This window comes from Gallus gallus, chromosome 4 (assembly GCF_016699485.2).
Source record: "Gallus gallus isolate bGalGal1 chromosome 4, bGalGal1.mat.broiler.GRCg7b, whole genome shotgun sequence".
Taxonomy (NCBI): Eukaryota; Metazoa; Chordata; class Aves; order Galliformes; family Phasianidae; genus Gallus; species Gallus gallus.
In genome coordinates this window covers 50,358,212-50,382,994 of record NC_052535.1, presented here as the reverse complement: position 1 = coordinate 50,382,994, position 24,783 = coordinate 50,358,212, and the positions used below count along the sequence as shown (strand labels likewise).

The following is a 24,783-nucleotide window of genomic DNA, read 5'->3' as shown; positions in this document are numbered from 1 at the left end:
GATGTCTTCTGAGCCGCAGACTGGTACTTCAGTTTCTACTTGCTGCTGTGTATTTCCCTGGAATGTGTAAATGCAGTAAATATTGTGGTACTATTTAAGTGTCATTGCATTCAATTTAGATAGATTCAGAACTCCAGATGCAGAAGAATGTCCTTTTAGAACTTAATTTCTGAAAAATGCATGAGTGGTTCTGATGGTAGCTCAGTATTCACAACAGCTATAGATTAGAAACGCACCAGTGGCTCTCAAACTATGAGGTCAAAACCAATGAAAATCTAAACTAGTTGTGGATCTGCTATCTAATGTCCATCAAATCATTTTGAATAAAAACAGCCAGGAAAAATAAATACAAGCTATTGCCATTTTCTGTCAGAATGGCTTTCGCTGCAACATTTTTTACCCATTCAACTAGCATGTTAAAATTCAGGTTAGAAATGTTTTCTAAAGGATTCTGTGTAATTAAATGTATTCTTTCTCTCTCCCTCCTTTCCTTCTCTTTCTCTCTCTCAGATACTTTAAAGAGAAGCATGCGATATGCCAGCACCTTCAAAATCGAACTTTTAAAAAAACAGAGACTACTGTTTGATGTGAATGGCATATTGCAACTACCACCCACTGCCTTTGGCAAAGGAAAGTCTGTGTTTTCTTGAGTGTGCCATCACCGAGGAGCACTTAACGCACAAGGGTGTGCAAAGTGCTCCTTTTGACAATTATGCAACTGAAACTGCACACACTCCACTATGACTCTGGAATACAAGTTGGGGACCACCTAAGAAGATGAACTAAATCATCCAAAAGATGAAGTCTGAATCTTAACTTGAAACTTCAGATTGGGAAAAATCCTGTGCTGAAAAGCACAAGGCTTTAAAATCTTCTAATTTCCAAACCATGACCAGAAGTCTAGTATACAGACAAAATGTTGCAATAACCAGTGTGCTAATCATGCCAAAAATAAGAAAATAAACTATATGACTTTCCTCCTATTAGAAAAAAATGATAAATTTTATTAGGATGAAGCTTTTCTGTAGAGTTAAGTGGCAAAAGGTATTTATGTATCTAAGATCACAGTTAGGCATCTCACATAGCTTACAAAAACACCAACACAAGAAAGACCTGAAAGCCCAGTGGTTTCCAATTGGTAGGTATCTAACTCATATAACTTTTGAGTTAAAGTTTGAAAAATATAAATTGAAGTCCACAATCTTCATGGCTACTCAGCTCTTAAATGTATTAGCATAAGTATCTCTGACATGTATTTTAAGCTGCAAAGAGTTCTCACTAAGTATTGTGGCATTTGCTTGACTGGGTGCTACAAGGCACCCCATGTCTTTTTTCATTGAGACAGATTATTCCATATTATTTCCTGTGTTTTCTATTTGGAGAAGGAGAAGTGTTTAGTGAGAAGTTGACATCACGGCTCTTATAGGATGGGGTTGGCATCCTTCTGCAGATACAGTTTTTGGACAGTCTGACAGTTGCACAGCATACAGCATTCCTCTGTCAGATCCTGTGTGGTTCAGTCATGCTGAATAGTAAAGTCCAAATTGTAGAGATGTAAAAAAATGTGCACAGTTAAGTGCCCTCCTGTAGTACCGTCTTTTTAATGTGATGCCTGTGTTTTGTACCAGCTGCGTTTGGTTTCTGCAGATGACAGGATACCCGTGCTGAGAGGGAGGGAACTGGTGTACAGAAAATGATGTCTAGAAATCCTGTGTAATTAATCAAGTGTGAAAAGCTGTACTCCCTGTGAGGTGACTTTACTTGGATGGTAACTCAAAAATGGGAAGTCATCGTGTTAATTAAACTACTGTGCTTGGGGCAGGTGCTTATTTTAATATGCAGTCTATTATAGTCCTACACAGGAAATTATTATGGTCAAGGGAGCACAGAGGGAAGAAATAAAAATAATTCAGTAGTCAAGCAAGATGCGTGGCATTTGTAACAGTTGCCTTGGGTGTGCCAGTTCATTGAAACAACAGAATTATGCGCACAGGTGTCACTGAAATTTCACAGGTGAACCATTTAAATACTGATTAGCCAAGTGTTTAGGAGATAGGAAACTCACCATAAAACATTACAGGTTGGACTTGTAAGGTCAAATTTCAGTGAAGTCTAAGTTGGTCTACGGTCGTGTCTTGTTTTTGTCCAAAACCAAGTAGGTGTTGTCAGCTTGAAGCAAATCAAGCACTGTCATCTTTTGTTCACCTGCGGACACGTGTGTTTTAGCACCAGCTGGCCATACTGAGACACTAGAAACTAAGCTAAGGGAAGGGAACAGACTCCTTGGACTGGATTTCTTGCCTTGTTCTGCCTAAATTACTCTAAGGAGCAAATCTGTGAAACGCAGAGCAGTATGCAGATAGCTCAAAGTTAGGAGTAGGGAGAAAATCTAGCCTGCACTCAAAAAACTGCAAGTGCAGCAGGGCTTTCTGCTGCATTGCTGCATCTTCTGATTGTTTTAACCAGAAAAAAGTATTTAAGGTTTTTTTATGTAGCTAACCTATTTCTGTTGTGCTCCACTTGGTAAATGCTTGTGGCTGTAAGAATGTGCAGTGTGAAAGTAATGGAGCATTATATAGTCATAATTCTTTGGTCTGAGATTTGAAAAACTAAAGACAGTGTCAGTGCACTGACCATGTGGAAAAGCATTTGCAAAGCAGATTGTCTAATCCTATACGTTCCTTAATTGAGTCATTTTTTGCCATAATCTGATGTTAAATACTTGGATCCTGTTGAGTTCACTTGTCTTGCTGAACTGGGACTAAATGGTACTGGAAAACTAACAATGGAGCCTGGCACAAATACAAATGTAGGTTGCTGGATTTAAAGCACTAGTGAAATAAAGCTGCTGTGTCATGGTGGTGTGAGTTGTGTGAATATTGCGGTCACTTAAATGAACTGTTTCTGACAAATGCTGACAAGAACAGAGGAAGATTTTATTCCAAAGCATTATTCCATACTCAAGGTAACAGCAATGAAAAGCAGATGACAGAAGAAATACGGGTTTCTTTTGAACTCAAGTCCTAAGACGTAATGAATAAGACCCTAGAGTAAAAAATACTACCTAATTTTGCTGCTACTAAACAACCCAGTGAGAAAAACCCCAAGTCATCACTGGACTTCCAGGAGAAAAGATATTTTTTTAAAAAAAACGTAGCCAAAACTCAACCCCCAGATTCCAGAAGAGCAATGTGCAACAGAGCATTAAATCCCGAGAAAACTGTGCTGAGAGAAGCCTTAGATGATCTCTTTGTTTATTTTTCGGTCTGAAAACATCACTGGCACTTTGGTAATGTGTGCTCTCTCTTTTGGAGTTCCCTGCTTTCCCAGATCATTGATTCCGGTGTTTTGTTTTCCCTGCTAGGTGCTGACTGGCTATCTTTGTCCTGGGACCTATCTTTTTCAATAGGTGAAGACTTGCATGGTCTTAAAGCCTTTCTTACTAAACCATACAATCCCAATCTATTTTCGTCCTCCCTTTCTTTCTTTTTTTTTTTTAATGGAACTTTGACTGTTAATTGTTGCTTTCTTTTCAGTGAAATTCTGTCTGCAACTAAGACCCCAGATTTGTTCAGATACTCCAGCAAAGTCCTTATGAAAGGTGAGAAAAACAAAACCGTGATGCATATGTGATATTATCTCATTCTTCTGTTTTATCTGTTAATACTGTGTTTATACCACCAGCATGCAAGCATGATGTTAGGCTTCAATTAGCAGCAAAATATCAGTGACTCTTGATCAGTTTGTGATTTGTCGTAACTGCATTGTTATTCATTCAACACTGTAATGGATATTTTTCCTGTACCGCACTACTGCAGTTGCTTAATTATACCTATGTCACATGTTTAATTTGCTTTCACAGGACACAGCTGGTGTTTTTCTAGGCTATTTCTCTAATTTACCAAGATGATTTTGACATCCAAAATGCTGCAATGAGATCTGCAGCAGTCTCTGTCCACCTTATTGTCTGTCACGAATTGAACGAATAGTTTTTCCTTTCACTATATCATTAATGAAAATGTTGCCTAGCAGTATATACAGGATGGATTATGAGAGGAATTTATTTGGTCAACCTCTTCAATCTGACTCTGAAAAATTATCTCTTATTATATACTTTAAATTCAGCAGCCTTCTGGTGCTTTCTCTAAATGTTTATCTGCTGACCAAAAGTGTCACATTTCACCTTAATGACATTTTGTTCATCTGTCTTCTTCCTTGCTCTGCTTGGGATGACCAAGATAATCTTTCTGTGCCTAAAGTAAATTTTACAGTTTCCCACAGCAGCCCTTGTTAGTGAATGAATGTGTTGCATTTCAAAGACAGTCCTATTAAAAAGCAAAAAAATATTTGGTGATTCAAAAATATTTTAAAATTGCTATGGGCAGATTTTTTCAATCATGTTTTTCTTTATGCTTCATAAGCCCAATGTTTAGATTACTTTTTTCTATGACTAGTTCATACACGAAAAATAATATTCTGTAGAATACGATTATGGGCACATTTGAAACCTCATTTTCCATCCAGTTGCCTTTTCTGTTGCACCTTATTTTTTGATTCAAGTGGATTTAAGTTTTTTTTTTGTTTGTTTAAATTTTACATGTTCATGATCATTTTGAATCAAGGGCATATGAGCTACGTATTAAGTTATCACAGAAATTTCTCCCCCATCTGAATAAAATTCATACACTTATTTAAATTTCAGTTAGGCTGAACGCTGAAGGCAGGCTGCATTTACAGTTTCATAGCTTGTCAGACTTTTCTCAGAAATGTGATGTTTTACTGGAGGCACCCCTTTACCTTGTTGATGGTGGAAAATCAGACATCAGCAGAACTATAGCTGGTGAAAATTGTACTGACTTCATTAGGTTTGTAGGTAAAGAACCACAGCACAGTATTCTCTACTATGATAATTCATGTTCTCCTGTTTATACTTCATGCATATTTAGAAAAGGTATGCTTAGTATTTAATTTATGCAACTCCATAGCATTCAGCAAATATCTTCTAGTATGCTAAGTGAGCTCTTCAGGCTGACAGCAGTTTTTCACTTCTTTTTATAAGTTCTGGACCCTGAAAGAAGCAAAACATCTATAAGCAATAAAATCAGAAAGATCATGGAATCAGAATCACCAAGGTTGAAAAAGACTTCTAAGATCATCCAGTCCACTGTCCACCAATATTTCCCACTAAACTACGGACCTCAGTATAACATTCAAATGTTTCTTGAACGCCTCCAGGGACAGTGACTCTACCACCTCCTCATGCAGCCTGTTCCAGCACCTGACCACTCTCTAAGATAATATACTTGCGCACAAATTATGTGTGTACATGAGTAAGTCAATTCCTTAATGTTTTATAACCCTTGTGGGTTGTGTACAAACACGTGGTGTGGATGATATTTCCACTGTTCAGCTCAGATTGTCCTAGTTGGTTTTGTATTTGTTGGAAAAACACTGAAGTAGTTTTATTACGAAGAGTTAGTAGTGTGGTTCTTTGCAGAGAGGCTGGGTAAAGCAGAGCTGAAAATTTCTCAAGTGTCATGGAAAGCTTCTTAAACTTCAGTTAAGGAATACATTGGAGAGAAATGAGAAATAAGGAAAATCGGGTTTACTGGGAGGTAGAGAAAAATCCAAGTAGCTCTGTAGTATGAAGTTCAAAAAGCTAAAATAACGCAGGAAAGATGAGAGAAAGGCAGATGTGCGAAAATAAATACAGGAAATACCTTGACAAAATTTTGAATATTCTTTCCCTCCCTGTTGCAATGGAACTTATTTTAAAAGGAAATTCAGTCAAGTACTATTAGCTAGGGAAATATCTTTGGAAAAGAAACCAAAGGAATTCTGGCTAGCTAGGCTTTGTTATTGTTGCTTAATGGAGAAATTTACACTTATGTGTTTTGATTTTGATTAAGAGCATATAGGTGAAAGCGTAACCAATACCTCTTTAGCAAAACATGCTTCACGATTCTCTTCTTTGCAGCACTGTTCCCTCATGGCAGTAAAAGCCACAGTGATGGAGGTCAGCTGCTCTTGTGTGATCTGGGGCTTGTATTTGATGAGGTTGATGAGCATTCTGCAAGGGAAGCAAAGTCCTGTAAAGCTGGAAGGTGAGCATGCAGCTTAAGAAGCACTTCTCAACCACTAGTCCAGTAAGATCTGTGTTTTCTTTCTTGCTTTCAGTAGCTTTTTTTCATCTTTAGATGAAATAGAATTTCATCTATTCTCCTGTGAAGTAAAATATCAGTGCTTGTTTTTGAAGTTGTTCCACCATTAATATCCCTGAACAAATCATACAGTTGATTTGTGTTATTGCCACTCAAGAGTGTCCTGGACAATATGAGTTTGACATAGCATAAGTTATCCAAGATAACTTGTTCTTCCTTGTAGTGGGAGGTCCAGCATGACAGTTCTCTCTGACAAAGGTAAACAAGCATCCAGAGATTGAAGGAGTGCTTGGGATGTGGGTAAATACATAGGCTGTCTCACTGAGAGACAAGCTTCAGTTAAACCATGAAGGTCGTGCATTAGCTTCCTTGTTCTTCTAGTATGTTTTTGTGATATGACTTTCACAGTTTCTGTAGAGGACAGTATGAGGAACTAACTTCAGGCACTTATCACTTCCTATCTGGTGCTGTATATACCAATACAGCTACCCACCTCTGAAAAATGACTTTCTTCTAATTAAAGGCAGATAAATACAGGTTCAACAAGACTGCAAAAGAAACTGGGACAAAGATAAGAAGAAAGAAAAACAGGTAGGTGTGCTGCTGAGGCTAGGTATGGCTGCTTTCCAAGGCATTTTGTAGAAGGCAGACAAGTACAGTGGACAGGGGAAAGGTGAGCATTGCCAGGTTAAAAATAAGGAACACGGGTAAGAGAGTAAAAGAGGTATGCCTTACTCCTGCTTCCTGTGCTGTAACTTTTCTTCTTCCGTTGTACACAAGTCTTCATGGAAGGTGAATAGATCAGGTGTTAATGATAAGGGCACGTAATTCTCATCAATTTCTAGTTTGCCCATGCACGGCCTCCTGAGAGCATAGGAGCTACTACAGCAGTGGCAAACAGCAGGGTTTATTGGATTGGTCAGGTGTCTTCTACAAATTTCTCCAAGCACAAGATCCAGCTTTACAGGAAGAGGTGAAAAACACAATTTCATGTTATTCCCTTATTTAAAAAAATCCCTGAGAGAGATGCTGCTTTTAGTAAAGTTATAAATAATAAGTGAGAATTTAAATTAAGCTTCGGCTGTAAGATAAAAGGGATTTTTTCTACTGAATGCTTTTCCTGCATTCGTTCTGCTAAATGGATTGCCTGCAGTGCATACTCACAGAGTAATTCAAGCATTGACTTCAATGCTGTGTTATGCTTACTGCAGGTGTGTATCTGGAAGTACATCTTCAGGGCAGCTCAACAGCTCAGTGAACATTTTGCTCATTTGCTGGTACGCCAAGCTCTTGGACTTTGCTTGTAGCAGGAATTGACACAGAGCTTCAGGAAAAAAAATTAGGACTAAGACAAGTAAGAAAACAAAAAACCAACAAACTCACATTTTCCTCAGCACAAGGCAATAGCTTGTCCTGGCTCAACTGGCAGCATTTGGAGCCAATTGTAGTCATTTGCTTGGTGAATTTTATCAGCTCTGCAGATGTTAGCTGAGGCATCTTCTTGGTGAAGCTCAGGAGAAGCCTGAAATGATAATTTCTTTAATATTGGTGCTTACGTTCAAGCAGCCAACAGTGAGCAAGCCGTTGCCTTCAACTGGAGCCTGTATAAGGCTCCAGCCAAATCCCACAGCAGAACACTCATTCCTACTAGGGCAGAACTCAGCCTGGTGTTTATAGACTCACGTAGGCAAGTATAAGCATGTTCTCTGTGAGATCTCTCCTTTTTCTGACCAGTCTCCTACCAGGCTGAAAAAATTAATGCTAACATTGCTGTTTATATTTTGGTAGGCTCTCTTATGAAATGGTATGTATATTTTCCCTGTGTTGTTCACTTCCCTGGGTGTGCAGGGAGCTTGTTTAGAAGCAAAACTGAACTCAAGTGACTTCTTGGCAGAGCCAATCTCAGCAGGAGATGAACTCAAAAAAGTTGATTTTTTTTTTTTCCACTTAAATACTGTGCTTGTTAGCTCTGGTGGCCAGGCAAACCATAAAAACTGGTACACTAGGCAGAAGCAGCACACTGGGTTTATTGGAAACCTCTAGTTCCTTAAGTCTTTTAAAGATCAAGCGTGCCCGAGAGTACAAAAAGCTCTCTGTATCTTTCTCCCCAGACAAAGACTGCAGAAGCCTAACTTCATGCAAGCAGTGTATAGATTTGAAATTGCTTACATACTTTGTTAGGCATGTGCTCATTAACATTGCAAATGAAGGCCAGAATTCCTGAGGGAGGCTTGTGCCTGCATGTTGCATTGAAGCACAGCACACAGCTAAGCTAGTCGGGTTTTGCTCTGTCTGCTGCAGTTATTTTTTTGTTACAATTGTTAGTATTTACATCTGCTGCTGGAATTAGAGAAAGATCTTTTGCAAAAGATGCAGAAACTGCCTTTTGGCCAAATTTCTGACTCTCAAGTTACAGCTCACACCTCAAAATGCAGTTATAGTGCAAAACAAAAAAAAAGCCACCAATCCATAGCAAAAGTGAATGAGAGGTTGAACAAGTTGTCATTTTGCTGCCTTGGGAGCTGGGTGAGGACAGAACTGTCTCTTGGAAATGGGAAGAAAATAAAATCTTAAAAGGCAGTAACTTATTGGACCAAACATTCAAGTGATATCTTTTAGCCCAGCTTTTTTCCCATCCATGGATTTATTCCAGCCTACATTGTACCCATCTTGTACAGGCATCAGGTAAGCAGATAAATATTTTAGAAACAAAAGATTAATACTCGTTTTGGAAATAGTAATCTCCTTTCTCCTTGTAAATGTCACAGCTTGTCTTCATCACACTTTCAGTTTCATAAATGTGTTTCTTCAGTTCTTCTTCCTGAGGAAAATAAATTAATTTGAGGAGTCACCTTATTGGTGGGAAAGCAGAATGCCCCATTGCCTTATGATGAGGCCTTGATCTCCATAGCTGCCTCTCACCTCAAATGTACCACCAAGTTTTGATTTCATTAGAAGGTCTTAATCTGTTTAAAATCTCTAAACTGCCTGAATGGGACAGAAGTCCACTTCAATCATCTTTACATATTCGTTCTGTAAGTGATGGAAGGCTAGGTTTGAGACACAGAGTAGTTCTGAACTTCAGACATATACACTGCAGGTGTCTATATGTGAGACTGGCTTGGAAGGGACATTAAAGCCCACCCAGTTCCAATCCCCTGCTGTGGGCTGGTTGCCACCCACCAGACCAGGCTGCCAAGGGCCCCATCCAACCTGGCCTTGAACACCTCCATGGATGGAGCACCCACAGGTCTCTGGGGCAGCCTGTGCCAGTGCCTTACTGCCCTCTGAGTAAGGACCTTTTCCATTTGCAAGTGGGCAAGTAGTGCTGCAGGGGAGCCTAACAGAGACTAGGAGCTCACAGAAATGCTAGCTCCATCCCTCTCACTGGCATCTCTGTCTATCCATGTTAAATCACTATAGCAGCAGCACCTTCTTACAAAATACTCACAGGGAGAGGAGGAGGCTGGATACCTGAAATCAGATGTACACACCAAGGGAGGGTTTTTTCTGTCCCATCCCCACCCCAGTAGCTCTAGTACCCATGTAAGCACTATTTAGCCAGAACAAGCTGTGTGGTTGTGTGCCTAAATTCATCCATGTATTGTGTAAGGCACTTACCCCTCTGCTGCAGCAGTTGTCTGGAGAGCCAGTTTTGCAGCACTCGTCCAGTAGATCCTCATATCCTTTACCTATTCTTAAAAGCATTTGAGCAGAAAATTCAGGGTGTCTTCTGGAATATTCATAGAGAAACCTGCAATATGTGTGCATTGGGAATTAGCAGTAAGACAAGACCATGGCTTTCAGGAGATTGGAGATGGTAAGGACAGTAGGGGATGCTTTTGGGGTGCTTTCATCTGACCTTCCATGTAATGAGGAGAATTTCACAAAATCAAAGCCCAGAATTCAACTTGAACAGAATATGGCTTGTTAAGCTCTTCCTATCTAAATGAAGTAATTTTCAGTAACAGCCATTTCTAAGAAGATCTTGAAAAGGTTAGCTGTCCTGAAATAGCATTCATTGTGCATAGCATTGTACTTAATCTATTAGCTGCACTGTTCATAAATGGAAGTGATAGATGTTATTTGAAGTAAATTAATTGTCTTTATTTGTGACTAGGTACTGTTTCTGATGCAGCTTGTGGCCTTTTTTTTTCTTTTTTTTTTTTTTTTTTGGCCTAAGTTTGCTACAGGTAGGGTCAGGGCTTCATCACACAAAGGAACATGTCTAGAAAAGAAATGGATCAAACCTGTTGAATCAAGACATGAGCATCACTTAGGTATGCGCTTTTATTCCCATTTAAGAGTGGATCAAAGCTAGATTTTGAGCCTGAGATCAGAATTGATAGCACCTAAATTTGATATGCGTTTCTTCAGTTTTCTCTGAAATAATTGCGTCTTGTTCAGCATTTGTTCTCATTCCAGACCCTATAAGGTTGGCGTTTTATAAAGATAACCTTGTACAGTTCCTACATGCCCACATGCTCACAGTGCAGACAAATCTGAGGCTAAATGAGCTGATCTTTATCTTTCAAACTGCCATCCTTTAACCCAAGTAGTAGAACAGCAAAATTGAAGACTGGAGGAAGACACATTACCTGGCTAAGTGGGTATCTTTTTCCTGAGCAAAGCGTTCACATATTCCTTTGTCTTCTATAAACTCTCTGACTTGGGGAGACAAGTTTGCAGGTTTGTCATCATTTTCTGCATTAACAATGCATTCACTTCTTTGGAGCAGTGGCTTTTCACAGCACTTTTTAATTTTGCTTGATATGACTTCTTGGTTGGTGCAGACATAGTGTAGAATTTCTTCCTGAAAAGCAAAGAAGGGAAGGAAGTTTAATCAGATTGTGGTCTTTTGTAATCAGCATTGTTATCCCCATTTTACAGGCAGAGAAGGGGACACTCAAAGGGAGGAAGGGGCTGACCAAAGCTGTACAGAAGTCATCTGGCAGAACAGGACAGAAGCCTAGTTGCTCTAGCTGCTGAAGCCTTTTGCTTCCCATTTGATAGGTGCCAGATAACCACCTAAACAGAGAGGTTAGTTATCTAGCTAGGCACTATGGACAAGTAGTGAGATAGATGGATTTGGTATGATAGAAAAACAGAGAGAACAGAGAAAAGGCAGATACATGTTTTGCTGAAAGCTGCACAGAAAATGTATGACACAGCTAGGAGCTGCAACAGGATTCACTAGAAGAGAATTAGGCCGTTTTAGTCACAAAGTTGATTTGCTGACTTTTTTTAAGACTTCATGACAGAAAAAAGTTAAATGGGACAATCAACCATGTTTTTAGACTGAAGAATTAAGCTCCAGAGCAAACAGTACAACACAGGAGGAAAAAAAATCCGAAAAGATCTTTTGAGAAAAGAAAAAAGGCATATAATTTCTCTGAACGTACATAAATATTAAATGTTTTACCCTGTCGCGCATACACTCCAGCATATCTCCACGACAGCAGTCTTTGTGCATGTTAGCAATATCCGACACAAGTTTGGTAACGGTAAAAAAATCAGCTTTAGGGAATCTTTGGCTTATCTGCACAAGTTTCCTAAAATGAAGAAAAACAGTTATTGTTAATATTCACAGTGTGAGACTGTGATAGCTTCCATTATTTGTCTGTAGAGGGCTGTATGAAAACTGGTCAGAAGTGGCCTGTTACTGCTGTCACTGACGTTGATTTAAAAAAAAAAAAAAAAAAAAAAGCCACTTGAAGCCAAAGGCTGAGATATTCAGAGTTATCCAAGGGTCTCAGGTGAAATTTAGTATGAGAAAACAAAGAAATATGGTAAGTGAACATGAAATTACAGTAATAACCTTGTGTCTTATGAGAGCTGAGCTGTATTTGGCTCATGAAGGTTAAATCACAAAGAGCTTGGTTCATTTCAAACTTTGGCTTTGGAGTTTAGAAAGCTAATGGCAGCTTCTAAAAAAAACTGACCACTGTCATGCATCAGTGTGTACTAGTCTGTTTGCCTTGTTAGGTGCTACTGGTGGCCTGCACACAAAGATGATGTTGCGATATTCACATCTATTGTATTGTGTGCAGGTGCAGATCCACTTTCAGCTGACATATGACATTCACACTTTATTTCAAAATGTGTGTGCCTAAGGGACTTTAGTGAAGCAATCAGGAAGCCCTGAGACAAACAACATGTTAACATCTTAACAATAAGCATGGCCAGTCTACAGCCAAAGCAAACAAGACAAAGACTTGTTTGGTGAGCGTTGGGAAGACTCACAGAGCCTTTATGGTCCTTTCTCCAAACTTTTTCAGGATTCCACATGTGTGTTCCTGCCTCAGGCCATCTTCTCTGATGGGCTTCACCACCTTTGGGGCCTGGTAGAAAGAAGATACAGACCGTGAAAATGAAAGAAAGCCAAGTCAACGCTTTGTGGTAAAGCTACTGATTTAAGTAGTTAAGTAGCATTCAAGTCATATTTCACCCTGTGCTTATTCACCTTAGCAGGGTGAATTCTAACATCAGATGCAGATGCTGAAAAAGAAATAATCAATAGCTCTGCTTTAGCATTTGTTTCGTAATAGGAAAGCCACTGGTCGCATGCTATGAAACCAAACCCTTGCTTTGTAGTACCTGTCTCCGAAAGCATTCCTCCAGGTTATGAGTGGAGTCTTCAGCACTTCTGCAGCAGTCCTTCATCATCTCATCATAATGGATAGCAACAGAAAGGATTGTTGGGGCATAGAGGAAAGGATGCCTTCTGGAAACCTCATAGATAAAACTAAAACAGAGATAAATGTCTTTACTACCAGATTAAGCCCTGAAATGTAGGGAGCTGTAGTGGTATTGCAGTATCTGCTGAATTATAGCTACTAAAAGCAACTGTTTTCTTGTCACAACAAGAAGCTGTATGGTGCAATGTATCTCAGAAGAATTCTGGTGAGGCTGGCATTCTTCTGGAAATTAAAGGCTGACATCCTGCCAGTTCTGGTCTAGAGGCAGCAAAATGTCTGCTTGGCTTCTAAGGACTGAAGACAGATCCTTCATGTTTCAGATGAGTGCTTTATTTAATCTACAGGGAGATAAGTCAGATTGGTCTATGTTTTGACCTATATTCAAAGTAGGCTGTGGTAGAACAGGTTTCACATGATGACAAATAGACCTGGATGGATTATTCAAATATTTCTCATTAGGAAGAAAAAAGAAGATGGCTTTACAGCAAGATCTCATTGAACTTTTTGGTTGATACTGTATTTGTGGACTCGAGGCTCATAACTACCATATGCAGGCAACAAATCTATGCGTTATTTACTTACTATCCTGGTAATGAATGGCGATGCTCTGAATAATTTTTGCAGGCAGCTTCAGCATTTGGCCTTTCAAAAGGAGAAATGAATCCTCTTGATGAATTTTTAAGGGAGAGGAAGCAATCGTTTCTTTCAGGGTCCTTTTTAGCACAGCAGTCAGTAAACCTAGGAAGATTGTCCTCCTGGCATATTGTATTGAGGAAGATCCAGTCCTGTGAAAAATTAGAAAAAAAAGCTAATGTGTGTGAGGATTCCATTTCGCCACTGTGAGCTTTCTGAGGAGACTTTTTAACCCAACAAGCCCTAACTTGCATAAATCTATAGTTTCTCTCTTTACTACCGCTGCTTTGCCTGCAGTGTCAGAGTGACTTATAAAACATATGTGTCAATCTCTGATACCTACTATTTTGCCAAGATAGACTTTATGAGATAGTTTTCAAACATACTGTTCAGCTTCCACTGAACTTAAAACATTCAGATCCTCATTTCTTGATTACAGTCAAGATAATTGTTTGATTTGTATATCTCAACAGAATCCATATTCTTTTCTAATTAAAATCAGGTTTGTATAGTGACAAGTCTCAGGTCTGTATAACGACAGTTCTCAGGTTCCTTGTTCATTAAGTAGCAATGCTCAGGTTTGCTGTCAGTCATGCTTCAGTTGGGAATTGTTTTAATTCAGGATTTGGTTCAGCCCCATGCTTAACAAGTAGAAGAGTCGTAACAGACCAAGATCCATTTTCTATGATTCAATCTGCTGATCTATGACAGTGCGTTGAAGTAGACACTGAACACTAGCAGCATGAGTTAATGGAGTGGAGAAAGTTCCTATGGGCATCATACTTGCTAGAAATATCTAATCTGGCTTATACTGAGTTTTGTTACACTAGCCATAAAAGCACAGGTTTACAAACATTTTAAGAGGTTAAGGATTTCAAAAGCTACTGTGGCGTTTTCTGTGAAGGACTTTGTTTTCCTTTGGTCATCTTGAGATGTCTTTTAGGTGGGAGCATGGGGAAGGAAAGAGTCAATAAGAGCAACCGTTCAAACACAAGTAAACCACATCTCCTCATATCCTACTCCTGCCTGGAAAAATGCATACCAGCACCCTGAAATTATGTCACTTCTGAAAATCTGTGCCACATTAAAAGTACAAGCTTGCTTACCAAAGGCTTCCGACAGTTCGGGTTGTCTCTGTCTACTTCAGTGCACTTTTTGGCAAGGTCTGTTACAGCTTCAGCCATTTTAACCACTTGGCCAAATGTGTTTCCTTGTACATACTGTGCAAACATGATCATGGCACTATAGGAAAAATGGAGAGCATTAAGAATGTTTCTGTCTATCTAAAAATAATAATGACAATAACTGTATTACTTTTTGCATCAGACAGTAAGAGGGATTCTATCACCAGCTGGCTCAGGCTGTTTTATCGGGGATGGGGAGTGTGCAACTTGCAGTGCATGTTCATCTCCAAATGACACAAAATGCCATAGGGATGTTCACAGGCAGCAAATTTGCAAGTAGATTCTTTATCCAGACAACTTACATGGCTTTAAAATTGTTCTCTTGCAGCTGAGAAAACCGCTGGCCAATGCTGTTTTTCTCCTCTGAAAAACAAAATAATTGGTGTTTGAATAAAATATGTTTCAAATGCATCATCAAATACTTTTTTTTTTTTTTTTTTTTAAACACTGGAGTTTTTAGAAAAACAGAATTCAGTGCCAGGAGTACTATTACTAAGGTGGAAGGTGTGAGGCCATGCTATCTGTTTGACTTGAGGGTGGGAAACAATTTGTTTTTGAGCTACAGTGTGATTTCCCTGCCTGTTTCATGTTCTGTGAGAGGGAGATACAATCAAACCTAGAAGGTGTTCAGCTATGATGATGCACATCACATGATTAAATAAACACCTTAGAAACCACGTTTTAGCCTTGTCTTAGCTATTTAAAAGTGTACTTGATGATCATTTGGCTGCAGGTGAAAACTTCCCTGTGTAGAAAAAATGCAGTAAATTTAGGAGTACATTGGTAAACAAAGCTCCACAAAAAATCACAGAACTTCATCCTTCTCTGTGTGCTATTAACTGGCCCTGTGGAAAACAGGTGTGTCCAATTTATCTGAAGATGATGTGCAAACATTTCCCTTTGCCAGTGGATCTTTTATTAATGGCCAAGCCTAAATCCTATTGTTTCTTGAGTTTCTTGTTTATTAGAGAATACTTTCAGGGACTAATTTTGAAATAAGGAGCATCTTGCCTAATCACGATGGTTCTATGTCATGCCCATGTCAGTAGGGCTGAGAGCAACATAAAAGGAACAGACAAAGTTAAGAGCCCAGTTTCCCTGAGTAATGAGGAAATGTCAGTTGGGATGATGATTAAAGATAAATAAGAAAAACAGCAGTTGTTAGTGCATTTGGAAGTTCTAAAGATGAGAACATTTGACCAGTGATAGAAATATATAATGTGAAAGATTCATCAGACCTGCACACTGTGGGAGGTTTTCAGTTTTCTCATTTTTGAGACTTAAAACTTAGTGCCAAATGCAGTCATCATAGGCTCCTTCAGTGGTTAGTGGAGAGTAAGACTCCTCCAAAGAATAATAAAGAGCAATTTCCTGACACAGCAACACTGAATGTATCTGGATGTAGCATCCCTCTCTTTACTTCACTGTCTTTCTCCCACGGACTACGTACAGATGCTAGAACAACTGCAGTCTTTGCTTCAACAGGTTTTGGAGTACCTGAAATTTAGTGGAATAACCACGCTCCTATAGATTAAATTACCCTTCAGTACACTTCTTCTCTGCATGGACTAGGCTGTATCATGCAGCACATGGACTCTCAAGACATTAAGAAGTGATATGCCTAAGGGAGATCACAAGACTAGAATTATACAGCTACAGTTATGTTGTGTATCTTTCACTTAAAAGAAAACTGTGGTGTAGAACTAGGAGTGATAAAACAGTACTAAATAAGCATTCATGCTTTCATTCATTGCAGTAATCAGTATTATATGAAAGAACAGAATAAAAACACGAGATATGTTCTTACCTGTGTCCCGATAACTTCTAGGCAGGGCTCTGACTATAGTAAAGCTTACTAATAAAATGATACAAATTACTGTTTTCCAGTTCATAATGTCAGCCTTTGGCAGGGACGGAGATAGGTTTAGTTTATCTCTGAAAATCAGAAAGACTTAAGGCGAATGACATATATACTCTACCAAACAATTTCTGGTTAATCAAAACCCTTTCAGTGTCACATATAATATTAGCCCTTCTAGAATATTCCCACAATAATTAAACATGCCATTATTTGCTCAGTGTGATGAACTGATCAACTTGTTGCAAAGAAAGGACTTTGTAGGTTCTTTTTTCCCTGAAATTTAGGTAGGCATTTTTAACTTATCACACTTCAAACAAGAAGTTTAAACATTCTCTGTGTAGATCTCTTCTACTTACAGATTTGTTCAAAGGTGATTACTGTGCAGAAGGCTCCTTCCTAACATGTTGTTGACCAAAGGATCGCAAGTTCATCAGTTACCCTGAGATTTTTGCGCACTTCCTTGCTGAAAAAGCCATCTTTTGCTCCCTTAGTCCAAGGTGTCATGGTGCAAAGGCTGAATTAAGTACCCTATATAATATATTTGACACATTAACAATTAGCATAATAAATGCATCTGAAATCTTCAAACAAAATCAACTTGAAAACTAGAATGAAGGGGAAAAAAGATGTTTGACTTATTTAATGTCCTTTTTTAAAAGTATGCTAAAAGCATAATCGTGACCAAAATGGTCAATTTTTGCAGACAGAATGGCTTAAGAGAGCCACAGATATTTGTAACTAAGAGATGAGTGGACAAGGATATGTATATTCAGTCTGAGGGAGTGAAAAAATAGAGACATAACTTTTTGTTTCTTTAGTGAGAAACTGGTAATATTCCTTATTTCATTTTGAAGAAGGATGATGAGGCTTTTTTGATCTCACATGAGACAGTATCAAAAGGAAAAAGGATTCTGAGTGAAGGTGGAAGTATGGGGGCAATGAGGAGACTGCCTGGTGCTGTTCTAGATCAGTTTCCTCAGAAGCAACAGAGAGAGATACAGATGAATCCCCTTATTTTTACAATAATACTCAAATACAAACATGTTATGGTAAGCTATAAAAATAAGGGCAGGGGAGGTGTATTTGCTTGAAGAAAAGATTCAGAAGCAGCTGAGACACTGATGCTAGAGGCTTTTTATAGCAGGTTTATAGAGTGTGAGAGCTTACTGATGCGTAATGTGCAATCCTAATTATTTCAGGAAGCCGTACTTGGCTGCTGAAATGCTTAAACTCAGTGTTTCCTTTGCCCTTCACCATGTTTAGTAGGAAAGTCAAATGCTTTTCACTTTTATTTAAAAATATTTGCCACTGCGAGGATGGCAATCTACCTATTTGCAGTGAACAGTCTCTTATCTGCAGAAGGGAAATGTATGCATAGTATTTATCCAGAACAAATGAAAGAATTATGAGTTCTTGTTTTTCAGACCTTGTTGACCAAATCAGTTTTAGACCTGTGGAGACCACAGCTGTTTTCAGGTCTTCTTACAAACTGTCTTGCAAGTTCAAGGGAGAGCTAAAAGCAGCTGATTGCTGTTAGGGTGTGTGGAGCTGTGAATTCCTATCAGCTGGTTGTGGCTGTGTGGAGGGGGAGAAGCATTCTCAATAGACTGTTGAAATTCTGAAGTACTACTTATACTCTATAAGTTTTTGGTCTTTATGTTGTCACAACCAAAAAGGGGAGCTGGTTCTTCTTCATTGTTTTTTGTTAGCTTGAGGGGAAGGTTCCTGTGTTTTTGGTTGGTTTCTGCTCATGATACAATTGAGTCATTTATTAGCAATCCTTAATTAAGCCACTGAAAAGCAAGTGTGTCTCCCCAAAGTTCAGATGCTTTTGCTAGTTTTTGCTTTTGCTAATGAGACCAGAATTTGTGAATTTAACTTTCACTTGTGTTAGCTACTTCGTGATTGTATTGATGTATCCATTCCCTTTCTTGGAAGTCAACCTTGGCGCTTTCTGGTAGCGTAAGTAATGCATGTGAAGGATTCAATTATATTCTTGCGTTATGCACTTGGAGAGTAGTATTCTCACAAAATACTGAAAAATCATTCTGAAATGAATGATACTCATAGGAAGCTCATGTACCTGAAAGAATTGAGCTTCTTCTCAAGTAGTGAGATAGTTTGTCTTTACAAAATTCTAAACTGCTTTGATATTTGGAATTCTTTTCCTTGTAAATAACTTCCAGTAATGAAATGTGCTGTCTAGTGTTCATACTGAAACTTTCTAAATTCTTTTGTAAAGAAAAGATCGTTCATATTTTTAAAATGTAATGTCAAAAAAAGGAAGCTGACTAGGTTTTATCTGATTAAGTTTTCTGGAATAGGTCTTGTTTGGGTATTGAGTTTTACTGCCTGCAGAAAATAAGCTGAAGCAACAGTTATGAAATGGGATTTTTTTTTTTTATTCCCCCTCACCACTTCATTTTCAGTGCTTGTATCTGTTGTACATCCAAATCTGCACAGGCCTTATCTGTTCCCTGGGTAATTAGTTTCTTGGCCCAGGGATCCTGGGTCTGTGTTTCAATCACGAGGTCTCCCCTACTCAGTCTTATTGCTCCACTGAGTGGTAAGACTGCCATGTCCTGTGTTCAGTGATGTTTTATATATTCTTTATCTCAAGTGCTATTTTATTCATTTCAAAAAAAGGGAAGAAAACATTAAAAGCAATAATTAGAGAATGGAACTTGGCCACTCAAGTGGTCAACACCTTGCTGTTATAATTCTTCACTGCCTTCCTGTCAATGGCTATGTCAAATGACATGAACAAATTAAATACGCACGAGTTCATGTGCGTGTATGTATGTACACATTAAAAAAAAATGTGTACATGCAAAAAATATTCTTCTAACTCTTCATCAAGGTTGTAAAAGTGAGGTGGTCACAAATTGCCCTTGGTAAACCTCATTGGTGGGAAGTTTAATTCTCTATCTTTACATAAAAAGAATCCAGCTCGTGTAGGCATTGGGTGATGTGTGAGGAAACAGTCTGTGTAGTCTGCAGGGCATGTGACACTGTAAATGTTTTGATTGCTCTGTCTGTAATGACTTGAGTTGTGGGCCCTTGTTGATCAAGAGATACACATTATATGATGCAGCTTGGGCTTGTTTATCTGCTGGGCATGTCTGTACACAACAGTAGCACAGTTGCTGTTAGGATAGTTAGTAGCAGCTTTTTGCCCTACCAACAGTATGTGATGACTTTTTGGAAATGGAAAATAATTCCTTGCTTTGAAGGGCAAGTATTTGTAATGGTTGGATTTTAAAAAGAAAAGGATGAAAGTATGGTTTTATATGCTGAGAACTGCAAACAAAGAAAAATGGGTTCACTTCTGTAGTTTTTTATTTATTTGTTTTTATTGAAAACCCTAATCCTTTTCCCTCCCTATCTTCCAGTAATGAGTTTGTGGTTGAACACCTAGAATTTTCAGTTGAAAGTCAAAATCAGTTTAGCTTTTAATCTGTACTATTCTGTTAGTTAGCTGCAGATTCACTAAGAAAATGTGTTTCCTAAAACATGTTTGAGCTTTTCCTGCAGATCTTTAGCTCAAAACTTCACAGCATTTTTCTGCCTTTTCACTGTCATTATGCACACATGTGAATAGCATTCAAAGTGGTCTGAACTGGCATTGTTCTCAGCTCTTCTTGCTAAAGCACACTGGATTTACTTTGAGTACCATGGCAGTATTGTCCAAATCCAAACTAACTCACATGAGAAAGCATGTTGCAGCTTGAGGACTGCCAAAGTAGACAAGTTTCATAATTGGTTTTTAGGGTCTACTTTGAAGCTTATTGAAGAGGGTGAAAGGTTTTCCTGTAAGATGACTTGTGACGGTATGACAGCTAACACTTACTGCTGTATCTGTGCCTCAAACATTAAGGTGTTCATGGGACACTTGGAACTTTTTTACCCGTATATTCAGTACATCTTTTCTGTTGTACGTAGCAAGCCTGAAGGCAGAACAGGGAGGAAACCCAAGTTATTAACTTCATTGTTGCAAATGATTTAATAGATTATTTGGCAGTGCTAGGAATTCTTATGATAAAGAATTGCTCTTTTCAGTCCATTAATGTGGCTAATTGTATCAGTCATTTGTTGAACTTGTTTCACCTGGATGAATTCCTGAATTGATATGTTTTGGCAAAAGTGCATGTTGTTTGCCTAGCTAAGAGGATTCTGTTCAAATTCCCTTAATTTTGGAGAATGAAAAGGTTCATGTGTAACATCTCGTTTTTAGTCACACTTAGGTGTTTTGTGTGGTCCCTTCTTTTGATATGATTTGGCAGTTTCCCCTCGAGAAGCATTCACCCTGTGGGTGTATCAACATGTCAGCACAGGAGACAGGATAACCTTGTAGTGTGGGTGTAAGCATGCCCAAGCCTTGCACACCTACTTCCTGCCATAAGTTGGCAAATAACTTTTCTGTCCTTCGGTACTTTTGAGTCACTTGGCTGGGAATGAAACAACTTTCCTCACCGCTTTTCTTGGCAGTGCTTCTCTCTATGCCATTTGTTTCTGAGCTTGTGTGAACACATCTGCTGTGTGCTGTCAGAGTGCTGTGTTGTTGGAAAGTGCACTGGGTGCTTTACATGGTCCCAGTGTTTAGAATCAATTGACATGTTTCAGGAGCATTTGTTTATGTGTGTGCCTCTACTGAAGCTCTCTTAGCATGTCTACACATGAGGAAACTTACCTTTTCTTCAGTTTCTTTGATCCCAGTAAAATGTTGTGGTGTACTTAAACGCAAAACAAGAAGGAACAAAGCCTGTAAACAAGACAAATTAATGCATTCACAAATATTGCATATTTATCAGCTTTAGCTTTTCCCATTTTTGCTGTGATACAGACAGGATGTTTAATGAAGACTTGTTGCTTTTCAGTATAACTCTAAGCCATCTAATACCATGTGACTCCCAGGGTGCTAGAGCCATCTAGTTTTTTAAAAGAGGTTTAGTCAGTAGCTGTCATCGTGATCTCATTGTTCTAACGGTTATGGTATTATTTTTACATGCTCAAATATTTATCAGCAACCTATTCTTGAGGAAATTATTTTATGAGCTTCTGAGAAGAGATCTGGGTTTCATCCATATTGAGGCCTGTTCCCTCAGCTCCAATTGTGTGAAGCTGTGCCATTCCCCCAAGGATACTGCAAGCAGCAAGAGGAAAAAACAACCATACAACCATTGCTGTCTGCTGAACTGGAGCTCTGTAGCACTGTTCCTACTTTCTTCACTCAGCAGATTATCAACCTTTTACTTGAATCTTTCAAGGTATAGAATTTCAAGTTTCTGTCTAAAACAGCCTTTGATCAGCTCTGTGATATAAGAACTAAGTAGTGCCCTGCAAATTTTACTGTTTCCTTAATTCTTCCCTTCCATGTCATTCTAAGATCATGTCAACAATAGAATGCACATTTTCTGGAGAATACAAAAGAAATAATCAAGTAAATACATGATTTAACAGTCACCTCAGAGAGCATATCTTTAATAGCAATTTTTTTTTTAATAGCAAAAAGAGGATAGAGTATTGATGCATATATTGAACTATATTGATGTGTTTATTCAGGAGTTCAAGTTCTGGTTCTACTTCAGGGGGTAGTGTTCGTGTCAGTTTAGATTTATCAGTATAACCGAATGCCTGCTTTTCTCTGCAGGACACTTCCTTCTCCAGTGTAACAAGATGATCTTACTGGATCTAACCTTGTTTTGTTTTACGTGAGGATCAGGTTGAGGAGAGGCTCTTCCACTTTTTCCTACTGCAGCAAATGCCCACTAGGGGTTTGGGGCTCGATTTGTTATCACACTAAGGAGGAGAGGAGAAGCCATGATTGCTAATGGGTGGATTGTGTTTGTCAGGACAGGGAACTGCAGCCCAGTGTTTAGTGTGAAAGATTTAGATGTGTGCTGTTTCTGTTGAGATTGCTATCTGTTTGTTAGCAGTACAAATGCTTTTTACTGGAAAGCAAAGCCTATATGCCAGCTAAGTATGAGAGCATAAGACAAACCCCCAACGTCTGGAAGGGAAGAGGTGATGGTTTGATGGCTGGGCTTGATGATCCTAGTGGTCTTTTCCAACCTTCATGATTCCATTATTCTAAGTAAGATATTCTTCAAGTTGATGCCCTGTTCTTCCCTTCCCCCCCCCCCCCCCCCCCCCCTCCCCCCGGCCTCAGTTCTTTCCCTGATTTCCTAAGCTCCTACTTTTAACTGTTTTCCAAATTCCACTGACTGGCTACACCTGAACTGCACACATTACAGAGTACAAAGGGTGACATTTACAACTTGTCCTTGTCTTTATCTGGCACCTGTAGGCGTGATGGTCTAGCCAAGTGAAACACCAATGCTGAATGCCAAAACATGCTATCTTAACAACACACAGTCTCTGTTATCTTAATACAACTCAAACTCTGGTTGCAGTGACCTGCTTACACAGCATTTTTGTCTATAGTGGGGAACTTGCTTGCAGGTAACAAGCCAGAATGCAGTTTAGAGAAGGCAGCAACTAATTACTGTAGGCCCTTCTGCAAAAGACACTGCGGCCATGATATTGAGTCTTGTGCAGCTCATTCTGGACCTATTAAAGTTTTACGTTTTGGAGTATAAATTATCTATTAACTCCTTCTCAGTGTCTGACTTTGCCTATCTGAGGTTTTTCTTCTGGTTGAGTCATCTTACTGCTGTTTTTGTTTTTGTTTTTAATATGGCATGGCAGTTAGCTAGTGTAGTGCTTTGCCAGAGAAGACCCATTAGTATCTGGCGTAGTAGATAAAGGCCAGGCAGGATGTTCAAGGTATCTCAAATAGCATTAGATGCCACCTTCTAGGCAGCTAAACCATAGCTGTAGGTGCTGCAGGTCTGAAGATTGAGACAAACAGATCAGTATAGAACACCTTAGACTTCTAGAGACTTCATATTTTTGCATCTGCTAATGGCCCAAATTAATTGTGGAAGTCATTGTTCGAGTCTGTGTGGTTTTCAGCCCCAAATGGGAATCAGCATTTCATATTTAATAAGATGTTTCTAAACATATAAAGAAACGTATACATACAAATGAAGATTGCCAAAGATTTCAAGTTTACAGTGGAAAAATCCTTGCTCGTTTTTCTCCTCTTTGTGCCTTCTTGAATTCAAGGATTCTAGAGAGTTAATTTTCCTGAGAAAATAAACAAAAGAAAGGAAGGTAGAAAAAGGAAATACCTAAGTAAATACGGGTGGTTTTACTAAAATATCGAAAGATGAAGTTATCCAAGCTATTTCTGAACAATGTACTTCTAAATTTTTCTGAATGAAAAATTAATCTTATTTGACAAAGGTGAGTGAAAGACGCCAAGGTCTGAAATGTGTAGGCAGCTTTCCCTAAGCAAATACCAGTATTTCTTTAAAATATTCTATTCCGACTCACTAAATAGTACTTGTTCGGTGCAACACAAACAACGTTCTTACTATTCTGGGCATAAAATTTTGTTGTCCTGTTCTTCCTTTACTGGTACACTGAGCTCTGAACTCTAATATTGTCAAATGAAATTTTCCCCGGGATTTTGAAAACCAGGAAAAACTGATTTGTTTCAGGGTCAGCCTTACCACTGCAGTCAGCCACTGCACCATATAGTACGATTCATGAAATTTTCTTACTGATACCTCTTGTGCAAGAAAATGGTGGGATACAAGAACATGTGTAATGAGAAGGAAGAACACTGTAATGATGGGGCCGTATAGGAAGGCTATGCATAATTCTGTGAATTCAGTTTCTTGTCAAGTGTGTCTGTATATACAAATCCACAGCTTGTTTAACGTGAGGGAGGGAGAGTTTTTCAGTGACTGTTATTTATCAGTCTGGGTTGGCTGAAAATAGGAACTTAATTTCATATTCAGTTCATACCAGTGGCTTATGAGGACACTCTCATGTCTTCTCACTGTTCTTGTGGGGTTATACTACACGTGCTGGGTTGCAGTTTATAAAAATGCCAATGTAGCTCCATATCCTTAAGGCATTCCCTGGGTCTACTGAGCTTTCTGGTGACCCAACTCTGTGTATTTTTCTGGGAATACCAAAGCCCACTCTTAAAAATTTTGTAATTCAGCTGTAGAAAATAACTGGCTAAGGTCAGCAAGTACTATCTGTAGACACTGACTTTTCCATATACACATCACCCACACACCTGTTTCAGCCACTAGTGTCAAATAAACTGACACATGCACAGTCTATTAGGAAAACTTGGGCTTTTCATTTTGTAGGTCTTGAAAATGAAG

The 24,783-nt window shown here is 38.8% G+C and overlaps 2 protein-coding genes across 10 annotated transcripts in view; one reads left to right on the top strand and one right to left on the bottom strand.

Moving 5' to 3' along the window:
- Window positions 1-2,860, top strand: part of RASSF6 (Ras association domain family member 6) — a 114,820-nt gene extending 111,960 nt beyond the window's left edge. For all 8 annotated transcript variants that reach the window (XM_015276397.4, XM_046940827.1, XM_046940828.1 and 5 more), the window contains one exon: window positions 511-2,860. In XM_015276397.4, coding sequence (XP_015131883.1) covers window positions 511-586 — 76 coding nt within the window. In that variant the 3' untranslated portion in view covers window positions 587-2,860. The remainder of the gene's footprint in view (window positions 1-510) is intronic.
- A 55-nt stretch (window positions 2,861-2,915) lies between these two features.
- Window positions 2,916-16,620, bottom strand: AFP (alpha fetoprotein). 2 transcript variants are annotated; one of them, NM_001396575.2, is made up of 14 exons: window positions 16,484-16,620; window positions 14,979-15,039; window positions 14,599-14,734; window positions 13,442-13,644; window positions 12,759-12,906; window positions 12,405-12,502; window positions 11,584-11,713; window positions 10,760-10,974; window positions 9,783-9,915; window positions 8,885-8,982; window positions 7,545-7,683; window positions 6,897-7,120; window positions 5,938-6,070; window positions 2,916-5,068 (listed from the first exon to the last, which is right to left on the bottom strand). In NM_001396575.2, exons 1-14 carry the CDS (start codon window positions 16,566-16,568, stop codon window positions 5,024-5,026), a joined length of 1,848 nt encoding a protein of 615 aa, NP_001383504.2. In that variant the 5' UTR covers window positions 16,569-16,620; the 3' UTR covers window positions 2,916-5,023. The 2 variants fall into 2 exon arrangements, with proteins under 2 accessions (NP_001383504.2, NP_001385024.1); NM_001398095.1 differs by lacking the exon at window positions 5,938-6,070.
- Between the last annotated feature and the right edge of the window lie 8,163 nt (window positions 16,621-24,783).

What these genes read in the sequence shown, in the direction of transcription:
- AFP (NM_001396575.2), bottom strand. Translation starts at nt 16,568, where the DNA reads ATGAACTGGAAAACAGTAATTTGTATCATTTTATTAGTAAGCTTTACT. An exon ending in GAAAGGACCATAAAGGCTCT is followed by an intron (nt 11,714 to 12,404) that starts GTGAGTCTTCCC and finishes TCTTCATTTTAG; the next exon opens with GAAACTTGTGCAGATAAGCC. An exon ending in TGCCTTGTGCTGAGGAAAAT is followed by an intron (nt 7,121 to 7,544) that starts GTGAGTTTGTTG and finishes CTTCCTGTAAAG; the next exon opens with CTGGATCTTGTGCTTGGAGA.